General features: G+C 38.4%; 1 protein-coding gene across 2 annotated transcripts in view; it reads right to left on the minus strand.

The window, feature by feature from the left end:
• The window catches only part of CRACR2A (calcium release activated channel regulator 2A), a 56818-nt gene that overhangs the window by 24188 nt on the left and 18134 nt on the right, over nt 1–14496 (minus strand). For both annotated transcript variants that reach the window (XR_009485306.1, XM_059838306.1), the window contains exons 5-8: nt 13633–13779; nt 8067–8157; nt 5428–5523; nt 498–685 (exon numbers count right to left, since the gene is read on the minus strand). Coding sequence is in view for 1 of the 2 variants with exons in the window: in XM_059838306.1 (XP_059694289.1) it covers nt 498–685; nt 5428–5523; nt 8067–8157; nt 13633–13779 (522 nt within the window). In the remaining variant the exon portion in view is untranslated. The remainder of the gene's footprint in view (nt 1–497; nt 686–5427; nt 5524–8066; nt 8158–13632; nt 13780–14496) is intronic.

A 14496-nucleotide genomic window follows, 5' to 3' on the forward strand; every position in this document is an offset into this window, starting at 1 on the left:
GAATTGCCATAATACCTTGTGGGAGGTAGGCTTACTAGGCTTATTAGGCTTACTTTTGATGAAGGAAAAAAAGAAGAAGATCCTAGGTATCTCAGTAAGAGTGCATTCTGAGAAGCAAGTTTCAGATAGACTCAGCTTTGAGTAGGATGAAGCATCATGTGCCTCAACTGTAAGGCATTTCCATAAGGAATTCCATTGGTATCTCAAAAGGAAGACACTACATGGATTTTTAATTCCATTTTTAATTCCAAATACCCTCAACCAATGGCAGTGGGGAGAACACTGACATTTTGAACACAAAATTAGCAAAAGATTCCACAGAAGCCAGATATGCTACAGAAAACATGCTGAATTACTTGGGGGAAAGCAGCTAGAACTGCACTCAGTTTTGCAAGTGGTTTCTGCTTTTGACACAAACTTAAATCACAGCACTGGGTACCCTGAGGGGGTTCACTGGCACACCACTGGCACAAGATCTGCTGCAGCTGGACACTTACATTTCCTTCTCCTCATGGAGCCTTGATGCCTCCTCCTGAAGCACCTGTAGCTGTTGTTGAGCCAGGCTTAGCTCATGGGATGTTCTCTCCAGCTCTCTCAGCAGCTCCTGGTTAGTCAGCTTCAGCTTGGTGTTCTCTACTTTGGTTTCTTCTTTGCCACTGAGGAGTTGTGTACACTGATGCTCTAACTGGTGTGGAAGAAAAGAGAACAGAAAGCATTACAACTGACTGAGGCATCTTGGTTTTGAGGATTTAGAGGTTAGCTGAGCAGGGAGTCATTTCTATCAAAGCCAAAAAATTAATAAAATACATATGGTGCTCTTCCACTGCTCTTTGTACAGACATAATTATGTTACAAAAAAACAAAGCCATTCCATTCTATGACTGAATTTTATCCAGTTCAAGAACACACATAAAAAAGGTGCTACAGAGCAGATTAGCAGCATTAAGCTGATATTCACAACTGCTATTTTAGACCATTTTCCACAAAGACCAGGCCTACACAGAGTGATTCAGAGTTCTACCTAAAAACTGTTAGATTTAAATCTGATATCTGATAAACCTTCCCATCCCCAGCAATATGAACAAGCAGTGACCTTTTTGGCACCTCAGACAGATCTGCCAAGAAGTGTGAATTAGAGCCTTTTTATTCAGTTTTATATTCCCTCTCCAATGTACATTGAAGGAAAGATACAACTTCCCTGTAAAACAAGCAACAATAGACGATAGTAGCTTCTGGTACCTAAAGAAGTTCTACCAGCTTCACCCTGGCTAACTGAGCAAATTTAGACAACAGAGCAAAGCTTCATATTAGGTATAGCATTGCTGACCTTAAAATACAAAAGTTTGATTTTGTTTTGGGTTTTTTTTTTCTTTTTTCTGTATTCATTTTAAGGACTGTAAAACATCCTTGGAGCATTACAATACCATTTCAATCTTCCAGATCTGAGACATAACAATGTTTGAACTCTCATTTTGCCCATCCCAACAAGCAGAGCTCACCCAACCAAAACCTATCCTCAGCCAGCTCTTCCAGTCAGTTCCTACCCTAGAACACTGCTGTTGTTGTAGTCTTGGTTTTGAACAAGGCCCAGGTTAAAAATAAGCGCAGAAAATACTTCCCAGCCTGGACTGTGAGAAGTCAGGAACATGTGTAGAGTGGGAGCACTTAGTAGCAGCAGCAACAGCTGAATGTATTTGCTGAACTGTAGCCTCAGCAGGCTCACATTTCCCATGGAACACTGGCTGGGCATTAGATTACTGCTGAACAAGGCTGGCTTCCATGGATAGATTACATCAGTTCCTGAATATTGCTTCCATTCCTCGACAGATCAAGGTTACCCATTCTAAGTAAAAGATCCACTGCTTCAGGTACTTAAGACAAGATTCATCCAGAGGAGTGGCTTTGGGAGAAGCAAAAAGTGACTACAGAAAGATGAACTTTCAAAAATCTAAGGAACAAAAAGCTGCAGACAAAAACCCCACCTTTTAGAGAACAGGATGGCCATCTGAAAACTTACACATAGACATCTCTGGAAATGTAACTGCAATGGTAGCCAACATCAGCTCCCAGAATCAGCTATAATGATGCTAGAAATACTTGCTATAAATCCTGGAGCTCACTCTTCTCAGAAAAACGATAATATAATGTGTAAAACCCAGAACACCACAAGAGGAGAAAGGATTATTTCACAGCAATACAAACCTCCCTTCTTTCATTTTACCCTTTGAGGGTACAATCCTTTGAGAAATGCCAAATGCTACCTTTAAAGCATTCATCTAAATAACTCCCAATACAGAGAAATAACTCACTAGGGGAATGCTCAGCTAGTAGTAGAATGGCATAGATCCTATAGCTTCTAGCTGCTTATTGGAGCTGCAAATTGTACATCTGGTAGAAGGAAACTGCTGGAGAAAAGACTCATGGCCCATAGCTATGTTTAAGAAAATCTAAGTAGCAGAGAGAATTAACCCATTCCACAGGTTAAGCACAGACAGGTAGCTGATGGTGCATATTCTCTTTTTTTGACAAAGATGAGAGGAAAATCAAGTTTAAGTTGAATAAACAACTGGGATTATCAAATGCAAATGAGCTGTTGCTGAAGACATTTATTGGTGTCCCCAAAAGACACACACATTGAGCACCCTCCATGCAATCCCTTGTTCTTAGCTCAGCATACTTTCTGTAGTTTTTATATTTTTCCTCCCTATTTATTTCAGTAGCATGTGAAAGATGCAAAATTTATACAGTGCCATAAGGCGGTTACAAGCACTTGAGTGCTACAGATCCATGTTTTCATTCATCTCATTCCCAATTCCAAGATCATGCTCTTCAGCAGCTGCCATCAGCAGAGAACCCAGTATTTTATGTGAGAAGTCCAGTATTTCCCCTGCATTTCACCTGGTCCACACTTGCTTTCTTCTCTCACACAAGAGTCTGTGCCCTAGAGGTTATGCTGGATATCCTCTGCCCCCAGTGCTTCCTCCTGAGATGTTCCAACTGACATCCCTTGAGGAACAATGCCAGCCAGACAATCCTCACAAGGGAAAATCCCTCTGGCTATGTCAGAGGAAACAACGCAGAGCTCATCTGGTTTGAAAGCTCCCTTTCATATTTTTGTTAATGATTTCCAACACAAAACAAATTACATTGCATTTTAAATTTATATTAAAAAAAAGAGACTTATTAATGAAGTTTGGAAAAAAGCATTTGTGTTGCTCCCTTGTGGGCCAAGAGGTTCTCTCATAGAACCAAGCACAGAAGTTGTAATTAAATCAAGCTACCTTCACTGTCTGCAAGAAGAGATTTAATTATCAAAGTATATTTCCATGCCAGAGGAGAAGGCAAAAGTGAAAGAGATCTCTGGATAAGGCAAACATTAGACACCACACATGGGTATCTCAGTGAATGAAAAGCAATACCAGAAAATTAGTGGGGACACAGTACTACAGAACCAGATCTGAGTAAAAAATGAGTGTCACTTTCCAAGAGGATTATTAGAAATCAGAAAAATAAATGTAGGAAACAGTGCCTCTAACTACACTGAGTAAAGCACTCAAATAAATAGGTTAGGTTGGTATACCAGAAAAAAACCCATCAAATACTGCATATCAGATTAACAATGGGCCAATCAGCTGGTTGAATGACAAAAGCTTCAGTTGTTATCAATCATTTGAATGAAATTATGTCATCTCAGCATTAGAAATAGTGAATTCCATTCATCCAACACAGCTTCCTTTCCATAAAACCAAAATGGGATAGTTTAATCTTTATGGTGTATGAAGAGCCTGTCTTTCAAATGCACCCTTGTTGTGATTCGTGCAAATTCATAATGGAGAGGGGAAATGATAAATAACAGAAATTACAAATAAAAAAATCCCCACAGTAATATTATTAATGATAAGCAATGTAGTGAATAAAAATGGTAAACATAAAATCAGATAAAAAATAATACTAATAAAAATAGCACATTGTTTTATGTTCTCCAAGATAGGCAGTACTAGACAATGGCATTGTAGACAACAATCATAAGATAAGACTTCCTGGTATTGTTGCCTATATTGATTTATTATACCAGGCTTAAAATTGAATGAGAGCCTTTGAATAGCTTCTGTGGGTTTTATACCAAATTTGGAAAACACATTCTTGGAAAAAAAAAGGTTTATTACAGAATTACTGGTTGACAACCAAGTTTTAAACAGAGCTTTAAAGCAAAAACAAACAAACAAAGGAAAATATTAAACATAATCATTAGAAAATAAGAATAAGCAATTTCTTATAGTTTTGCAGTTAGTTTCAGACTAAAAATGCCTCATCTGTATGACTCCACAGATACCTTCAAAGCATAGATTATTCCATTATAGTGCTGCAATATGGTAAAGAGCCTGCATAAAGCCACATATATTCTGATTCACAGTGGTACTGTACAAAGGTAATTAACATCAGCCAGTTGATTTCAACTGTGGAATAGACTTTTATTCTGCGTTCTTATCAGCTAAACTTCACAGAATAACAGAGTACCAGGTTGGAAGGGTAACTCGAGGTTTGCCTGTTCCAACCTTTTTTGGCAAAAATACAGTTTAGCCAAGATGACCCAGCATCCTGCCCAGCTAAATCTTTAGTGTTCAATGTTGGGGAATCCACCACTTCCCCAGGATGTTTATTGCAATGGCTGATGGTTCTCATGGTGAAAAACTTTCTTCTTTTTGTCCAGAAATTCAAATTCTAGAGGGAATTGAGTTTACAGCACTCCATTTCAGCCCTTCAAATTCCAGTGCTACCTCCTTTCTCTATTGCTAGTCTTTCCTGCAATGACTGTGGAGCCACTTTACAACAAGTTCTCTGCTCCCGCAAGCAGGTCATGCATTTTAGAAGCAAAACACCTCAGGTTTTATTATGGGAACTTGACAAGCTGTTACCAATGCAAGGGAAACATGCACTGCTATAAAACTGTTATCACAGAGATATATCAGGAGCAAATTGTTCAGGAGGGAGCATTTTGAGTTCATAGTGCTGAATCAGTCCAAAACAAGTAAATGAGTGGCTGGTACAGGCTTTGAGCAGAGGTGTGCACTAGAAGAGCCAAATCATTGTTCTCTGCTCTTAAGCTGTCTGTGTGTTAAGCCAGTTCCTAGAAGACTGAAGGCAATTGAATTGTGCTACATTTTCATAAAAATTAACCTAGCACCTGGGGAGAATATGCAAAGCATTATTTTATTCTCCATTTTACCACATTAAAGGAAAACTACTTTAGAAATAGAGGTTAACATTTTTCCTAAGCACATGACACAAAAACAACAGAGGGTCACAATTTGGTACAACCACATCACACCAACTTGCAGTTTTGGTACCTAAAATAGTACCTAAACAAAATCATATGAGCAAATAAGAGCCATCTATTTTTTAACTCCAAAGGATATCAGTTAGTACCCTTTTCTGTTTTTGAACCAGCTGTTCCAGTTCTTGCTCTTTTGACAGCAGCTTGCGCTCCAGCTCTTGACTTTGGGACTGAAACCTCTCTGTGTCCTGCAAAATTCCAAGAGGAAATGGATTAACAGAACAGCACCATTTCATCACAGGAGGAGAAATAACGAGTCAGGGATTAAGCTTTCCACAGTGAATATCACAAGACACAGGTAGTACTCAGTTTAGGGATGGTATCACTCATGAATCTCTAAAGTGCTGTAGTGCAGCAGCTTCCATGGCTATGGTTGGTACAGAATGTGCTGATTGCACATGAGCAGGTATTGAGTCTGGAAAGTGGAGGCAGACATCTCAGGCAGGAGGCTGAGGAGCTGAGCCAGTCTAGATCAATGCAGCCAGAACGTATCCTCTCGTTTCCAGCCACAGCAACTCAGGCTGATGTGAAAGAAACAGCAACTGCCACGCTTCAAATCCATCACTAACAACAATCTTTCACAGATGTTCCACTGGTATAAACAAGCAACTGGGGCTTCAAGCTCTGCCTTTCACTTAGCAACTATATTAACCTGTCCACTATCTAAGTATCCTGCAGCCACTGGGAACTCCCAGTCTACACTTGGGATTACTCCTGACACTCCTCAGCTGAGAAAAACTGTCAGCCCTCTCCTCAGAAAAGTCAGGTTCCAGCAGTTTGTATCAGCTAAGAATCTGTCCTGTTTCTCCAAAAACAGGCTTCTACTCTCTAAGGTCCCCAGGAAAATGCCTCCAAACAAAAATAAAAATTCCCTCATGACAGCAGTCATTCTTACAAGTGTTTTTCCTTAAGCAGTACATGTAATGGGGTAATGAAATGCATGATAGCTGGCTCTTTCTGGGGAAGAATACATATGCAAGTGAAAAAACAGACTAACTGCCCCTTTTGTGTAACATTCAGTCAGCAGGGTATTAAGTATTGTAAATAGCTACAATTTGTACTTATTTGCATCTTACCAATTTCTTTAAATGTATTCTTCAATAGCTGCTCTTCATTCAAGCCACAATAATTTCCCCTTTATATGGCATCAATGCATCTCCCCAGGCTGTGAAGTCTTTTTAAGACTTCGCATTAGAGAAAGAATTTAACAGTCAGATCTCCCCAGATCTCAAATTAGTCATACAAAGAAACAATACTTCATGAGTGTCTGGCAGCCCTTAGTGTGACTGCTGACTAAACTGTAAATAGCTTGAGTGGGAAGCTTTCATGAAAAAGCCTGAAAGAAATGGCTTAACCTCAAATATACAACTAATTAGGAGATCCAACAATCATTGCTTACGGAAAAGTCTTTGTTGTTTGGGGGCTTTCAGTACCACTTCAGTTGTGGACTATTAAGAGCACAAACTATTTGTTCCACAAAAGTGCTGTCAGGCAAAGTTGCAAATACTTTTTATCCTTCAGCTGGCATACAAATTTTATTTAAAGGTTTTGTCTTAACCACCACTAAAAACTGCTCTCAGCTTGGAATGGAAAAAAACTTGAAAATTTGAGTCAGGTTCACTACCCAGTAAGGCAAGTGAAAGGAACAATTCCTTAGACAGCTGATAAGGCATTTTTTTTCTTTTTCTCTTTCTTTTATTTTATTTTGGTTGCCAGGGAACAAAAAATACTTGATATATTTGCAGCACAAAAGGAAGCTTGAGATATATTTGATTATATTGTCTAGATATATTTATACATACTTGATTGAGAATGGAGGCAATAACCACTATTTTGGCAACTGTTTCTATCACATATTGCTGAAATCTTGCATTTGTTTCATTTAAATGATTGATGCCAAGACAACAAAAAGGGATGAGCCAGTAGCTCATGACTGACTGTCCCAGGGCACCCAGAGCAGCTGTGGAACCTCCAATATTTTAATACTCAAAAAGTAATCAGCCATGTTCCTGAGCATCCTGATCCAGCTAGGAAGTAAGGCGTCACCTTCCCACCTACAAGATTCCAGGGTGACTCTTTCCTGGAGCGCGCTGGAAGTCCTTGTTAGCTTCCTAATTTTACAAGAAAAAGCAGGAAAGAAAAATCCAAAGAAAAGACTACAGACACAGTAGAGGAGATTTAAAGACAACTTCCCAAGAAAAGGGAATTCATCTTCAAGTGTTTTGGAAGCCCCATGGCAGTGACCAAAAATTCTGCCCTGTGTTTATTTCGTAAATAGTCTGTGGTTGTTCTACAAATTACTGTCACTTGATTCATCTCTTACTGTTATCCCCTCCCAAAAATCAGAGACTGCAGAATTAAACAGGATTGGTGCTGCTCTGAACAACCTCACAGAGTGTTTTTCCTGATTGTGACCAGAAGCTGGACCTAGAGTAGCACCAACAATACAATGCTTGTAGTTCAAGTGACTTTCAAAAGAATGCCAGCTGAGCTGTATGCCAGCCATTGAGCACAGGACATCACAGCTCCTTCATCCAACAAGTCACTCATCTTGCAACTGCAGAGACTAAAAGTTTGAAGCTGCAGCACGAAAGTAGCTATGAGGTAAAAAAAATGTTTTTTCTTCCTCTGTTGTGAAACACATTTTGTGGGCTTTCATTTCATACCCAGAATGAGTTTAGAGCCACTGAAAGGGGGAGCAGAATCCATGGCCACTATAACAGACACTCACTTTCAAGAGAAACTGCTCCTTCTCCTTTTTGATTTGCTGTTCCATTTCTTCATAGAGATGTTGAATTTCTTCATCATAAGCAGCAATTTTCCTAACAAGAGATAAAAATACACTGAGTGGGTCTTTGCAGCATTACTTCAAGTCATGGCCCACATTACCAGCTAAGCTCCACATCTCTGCCCTTACACAAGACTCCAAAGAATGTTCTGGTGCCAAGGAAATAGACATTTTTGTGCAGCAAAGCTCACAATTTTTTTTTTTTTTTTTTTCTAATGGAAGTAAAGCTTCAGAAGCTCAAAAGCTAATATAAAGCTGATGTTTCCATATAAAGCAGAAGAGAGTTTCCTAATGACAATACCAAGATATCAGAACCTAAATTTGACAGTTAAAACTATTTTCACGGCAACTTCCTTTTCTTTTACTCCTAGACTGCACTGTTGCCCATTCAAGGGTACTGAATGAGGTACTTCTATCTATAACACATTTGCTAGAATGGAATTCTTGAAAGACCTTCTGGAAAGCAGCCTTACTGCCCTCTAACTGCTCTGCTGAAACAAATTTGAAAAGCCCAGACGAGGAACAGAAATAAATTTGCTGTGCACAAGTGGATGCAACTGTAGGAAGAAAAAAGAAGAACGTACAAAGTTCACTTTTTTCCAGTGGAATATTGCCATTAACATCACTGCAGTTTGATCCATGAAAGATTACAATGCTTAGCTTAGGAGCAAATGTTCAGCTTGGACAGAAAAAATTTAACTGTTGAGAGGGAACAAGATATCTGCTTTGTTCTGCTGCTATTCTATTCTATGCTCATTAATCCGGACACTGAAAAGCAAAAAGATATTTCTATCAAACTCAGGGGACATCCTAGAATGATTTTTTTATAGTGATTATTAGGAACTTTATCTGACAGTACTGTATATTGCCTCATATTCTTCCTGCCACAGATGTTTCTTTAGCAATCTGCATAATACATCTGTCACAAATAAAGTACTGAATCTTTAAGGGCATTAACATCAGAAAGAGCAAGACAAGGACTACGCAGTAGAAAAAACCCAAACATTTATTTTGTATCTGTTTTTTTGGTGTTTTTTTTTTTTTACCCAACGCAGTACATATTCTATGTTTTCCCTTATTGAAGGCCTGGTTCTCTTCTAATTTAAAACAAAGCCAATTTTAAAGAAAATTCAAAAACTTTAACTATCTAAGAAGAGTGAGTAAAACCAGAAACAAGTCTGTCTTTTCCCCTTTCAGCAGCAGAACACCTGACACTGCCAGCTTGTTTTCTTGGTCACAGGTAAAAAAAAAGTGAGAGATTTTCCCAGGATTTACAGAAGCAATGCACAATTGTCAAGCTAAAAGAACTGGAGGAAAACAATGGCTGTCACTTAGACTTTCTCAAACTCTGACTAGGTGAGAAAACCAGGCCTCAAAAGAGCCTTTGCCATGTAACTGCAACATTTCAAATAGAGAGTGCCAGAAAATCCAGAAGCCCTTTAGATGCCTTAGTCCCTTTATACTGTAAAAATGTGTCATGTTCTGATCTCAAATTATTTTCTTGAAACTAAGAAAATGCTATTTTCTTAAATTAGCGCTCATCAATGGAATCAAATTACACAAATTCCTAGAGAAATAACAACTACTAAGAAAGGCAGAGCAGAACTGCTAGGACCATACACCTACTGTATTCATGCAGTAAAATGTCACTTTGACCAGCACTAGACTGACTACTGACAACCCCTGTAACTTTGCAGAGGCTGAACACACTGCACCGCAGTCAGTGTTTCCATGGGAATCATAAAGATTTCCTGGGCTTCTGTGTGACAGGGAGAATAACTTTAGTCCTGTGTTTTAGCTGGCTGATTTAGGTATTTTTTTTCCTCTAATGTGTTTGGAAGCAAAGGATATGGTAGCACCATGAAGACTAAATCCTGAAAGCACTACTGAGTGTAGGAATCTTTTCAGCTGCTCTGGCAAATAAGCACACGCCATTTCTGCAGGCTGAATACCCTGCAAGCATTCCATTCATGGATTTCCATTCTTATCTCTGATCAAATTAAACAGAAGGGGATCCCCTTGTAATCCAAAGTCTAACAATTCTAAGTAAAACAACTAACAAACAGAGAAAAAAAAATTAGCGGACAATTATTCCCCACATATATTCAGGAGCAAAAAAACTGAATCGAGAAGGATATATCATTTTTATGTGAAAAATGTGACATGTTTTTCTATTCCCTTAGATTACCCCATCAAGTTTTACTTATCACATAATTTTATAATTTCAGCCATATTTGATAATTTAGTCTCTCCTTTCAGTAACACTGTGGAATAAACAGAGATGAAAGCAGATGAAATGTACTGTGAGTTCACTAAGTTCAGATGATAGGCTCAGGATCAACACACTTAAAAGGGTTTCATTTCTGCCCATTCCTGTAGCTGCAATGTGAATTGTTTTGATTTCATAACTGCTGTCCATGCAGTTTGTCATAATGGTTCTTTCTCCATAAAAAAATACAGTGATCTGTGCACAGTATGAACTAATCTCCTGAGAAGCTGATTCTCCTCATCTTCCACAATGAGGGATTCTGACACTACCCCATGCTAAGTGAGAAGTCAGTTCATCTTTCCTTTCCCCTTTACCCTTTAGTTTATCTTGCCTGTTTAGAACTCTTGTCTGAAACAGAGTCTACATTTTTATTAGGTTTGTCCTTCAAATGCAAAGCACAGCAGCAGACAGAGCTAATGGCAGTTGAAGATTTTATCTCCTATTAGAAGAAAAAGGTCTTTCTCATCTCTTTTAGGCTTACTTCCTATCAGTTTTATTAAAAGCCCCTTGGTTCTACTGCCAGGGATTTGAAGAATAACAAGGTCTGTCATATTCCACTCCAGCCTTTGCCTCCTCATTCAAGAGATACGACCTTCTAAAAATAGCTTGCTCAGAATAGCTGCTCTATTCCTTTAACCACTGAGTTGCCATTCCCATTTTCCTCATCCCACTACACTCTTCCTGCATTGCAGAGACCAGAACTTCCCACAGTGTGCTCAGGATATGGGTGCAGTAAGAGTCCAGGTAGTGGTAAGAACATGCTTTGCCACCTGCTCAGTACCCTCCCTGGCAGTACCTAGCAGTTTGCTGGGCCCTTTTGGCTGATTTTGGGAAGCTCTTTGCAATGCCCCCATGGGCTTTCTCTGGAATTGTAATTGCCCATCACCCAAACATGATTTTATTTTCTCTTCCTAACAATCATCTCTGCTTTTTTTGGGTGCTCAACACATCCTATTATTTTAAAAAACACTACTACTATGTTTAAGAAGCCATCTAATTTCAAACTAGCCCTTAAAATGAAACACAAATACCAAAAAATCAAGGAGAACAAATCCACCCTGGCAAATAAATATTGTACCCACAAAATCACATTTGGTTTAGATTTAAAACCCGTTTGGTTTTGGGTTTTTTCTCTCTCTCTCTAGTTACATCAGTATTAACCTGTACAGTCCCCCATGTTTGCTGTCTCTGCATGTTTGTGTATTTGAGAATATATGTTCAGCCTCACTGCTGCCTGGACCTACAAACAGGAATAGCAGCAACCCACTGGATCTATTGAACCAGAACAGGATGAAACTCCTGGATGTCTCACACCATGGGACTCGGGTTCAAGAATGAAAATGTGCACAAGGGAAAGGTCCAGAAGGAAAGACAAAAAAAAAAAAAGTAGAGAAGAACATCACAGGTGAAGAGCATAGATTTTTATGGCATAAAGATCCCAGCACACGCACATGAAACTTCTGAGGGCATCCAGGATAGAAGAAAAAGGAACAATTGAAGACAAAAGCACAGCCTACACCCAGGAAATGAGACAAAAGGCTGAGAGTAGACTGCCTTATTGCCTAATGACTCACAGAGGTGAGTCAGGAAGGAAAGACTCAGGAAGGAAAGATGAAAGATCAAATTCATATTCAATTTCCAAAGAGTATTATTGTCACCAATCAAGAACAACCCAGTAGATATTACAGGTCCTCAAAACCCAGCATCCCTTCTCCTCTCTCCATCCCTTCTGTGACCCCACAGTAAATCCTGGCCAGTCTCTCAGATACATGCATCTTAGGGCTAGTGAGTACGTGGGAATTGAAAAAAATTAATCTTCTCCCCTATATGGTGCTGTCTTGAGCTTTGTTGTGATTTATACATAGTTTAAAACAGGTTATTTATCCACACTGTTACTAGCAAAGACAACATTACTACTCTGATTCCTTTCAGCAATTGACTACAAACAAAACAACAATCAATGTGCTGAAATCAGCAGTGTTTTCAGGAGCAACAAAAAGAAGAAATTAGCTAAAACATGTGTCTACTACAAAGCCATAAAAATCCAATGCACCTTCAAGGTAGAGATTTCACATCATCCAGAAAAGATAATGCTAATGTACTCTCTGTACACCTCTGCACTGATCAGAGGTATTAAAGAGACACATTTATTCATTCAGCTCCCAAAAAAACACTTACCAAAAAACCCCAAAAAAACCTCACAGAACAAACCTCTCACCACACATGGTAGTCAACAATCTCTAGTCTAAAGCAGACAGCAAAACTCTCTGTATGCTGTCTCCAGCTGCCTGAAGGCTAAAACCACACACAGAGACTTAACTGAAAATGCTACTACCAATATAAACCAATTGTCTTTAATGATCATACATTTTTAGGTTTTTTCCTTCTTCATAAGCCTTGTCACATTCTCAGAATAGTCAGGAGAGTGCTGCACAAATGAAGTAAAATTTAAACAATATATTTGCCTTTATTGCTCAGTCTGTAAGAATCTGAAATTCAGAAGTAACACTTTAAAATAAAAATACAGTGAAACTTCAACTACGCCTATAATTCTGCATTTTGTTAAGATTTAGCATCATAACTTTTCTCCCTCCAGATAACCACATATAAAAGAATGATCTATTAATTTTTAGTTCTTATACATATTTTTGCATGTGTATTTTATCTCTTTGTTTATATTTGCATTTTATACATTTTATATATAAAACATACATATGCTATTTACTATATTTCATAGCTTTGCTTTATATATGTATTTGTTAGCTTCCATTTTCACTAGTATCAGTGCTTTGTGCTGCTTTAACATCTTAAACCTCTTATGTCTCTGGCCAGTTAATCCAGGTTTATAGCTTTTCTGCACGCAATGCTTGCAAAGCACACAGACAATTTACCAGATTTACTGTTAAATACGACTTTCCTCTGGAATCAAACTGATTAACTAGATTGGAATAACTCAATATTGTCTTATAACTTCAATGCAATAACTGATATCTGCAAAAGAATTTCAGTCAATAAAATCTTAACCAGAAGAGAAAAGCCAATTTAATTCAGTTCTGCCATATGAATAGTTCTACCAGTAGTCTTAATGCTTGATAAAATTGAACATTATAGGAAATTTTACATTATGCGAAGTCTTGTCCTTCGTTCTCCACTGAAATACCTTGTTTATTTCAGAAGTTCAAAGAGCAGGTGAAATAGTTGTAAAACTACACAAGCAGTCTAATAAAGAGAAGTACTAACTTTTTTAGAGCACACTCCAACTCATTCTTCTCATTATCTGCTTCTTGGAGCTGGGAAAAAATTCTGACCAGGAACTCTTCAAAATTGGAAAGTAAATGAGGTTCTTCTTTTCTTAGCTGCAACCAAAGTTGTTTCACATCAGTCTCACTGAAAGAAAACATCATAAAGGATTCATTATGACTGAACATTTCCCAGGTTGCAGTAAATGTCCTTAGCACCCTTAGTAGATGGAGGCTTCAGGGCAACACTAGTCAGAACACAAAACTTATTAAAAACTTAAACTGTGCCAGATTTGAAAAGCATGAGGGGGTGGGAAATCATGGAGATTGAATTTATTAAAAAAAAAAAAAAAATGCATTGCAATATCTGGCCATTCCTGACTGCAGAATTGCACAGGAACTGCTTGTTTAGTGGGTGCCTTGCCAGACACTTCACCTAAACAGGAATGGGTAAGAAAGGAGTCAGATGAGATACAGTATGCCCTGCCATCACTTCTATTAGAAGTACAGAAGTTCCCACAGATCTAGAGGGGAGAGGCCAGTGGAAAAGCTAATCAAAATCTCTCCCTCATAAGAAATGAATGAGATTCAGACTCCTAAGTAACATAGATATGTTAACAAATTGCATTTGTACCGCATTCTTTCATTTTCAATACACTTTTCCTCCATGGTGATTCTGCTACAAAAAGCAGAACAAAACGTCTTGAAATTTTGATTTAAAAGATTTACCAAGATAACGTTGTGTTTCCAAATCTGTTCAGCAGACACTGACAGCTCTACTGTGAATGATAATGGGTTTCTAATACTTTGCCAATATTCTCCTGAACCACTTTGCCTCTTCCTGACTCACTTTATTCCACGAGCA

Source organism: Haemorhous mexicanus, chromosome 2, assembly GCF_027477595.1.
Source record: "Haemorhous mexicanus isolate bHaeMex1 chromosome 2, bHaeMex1.pri, whole genome shotgun sequence".
Taxonomy (NCBI): domain Eukaryota; kingdom Metazoa; phylum Chordata; class Aves; order Passeriformes; family Fringillidae; genus Haemorhous; species Haemorhous mexicanus.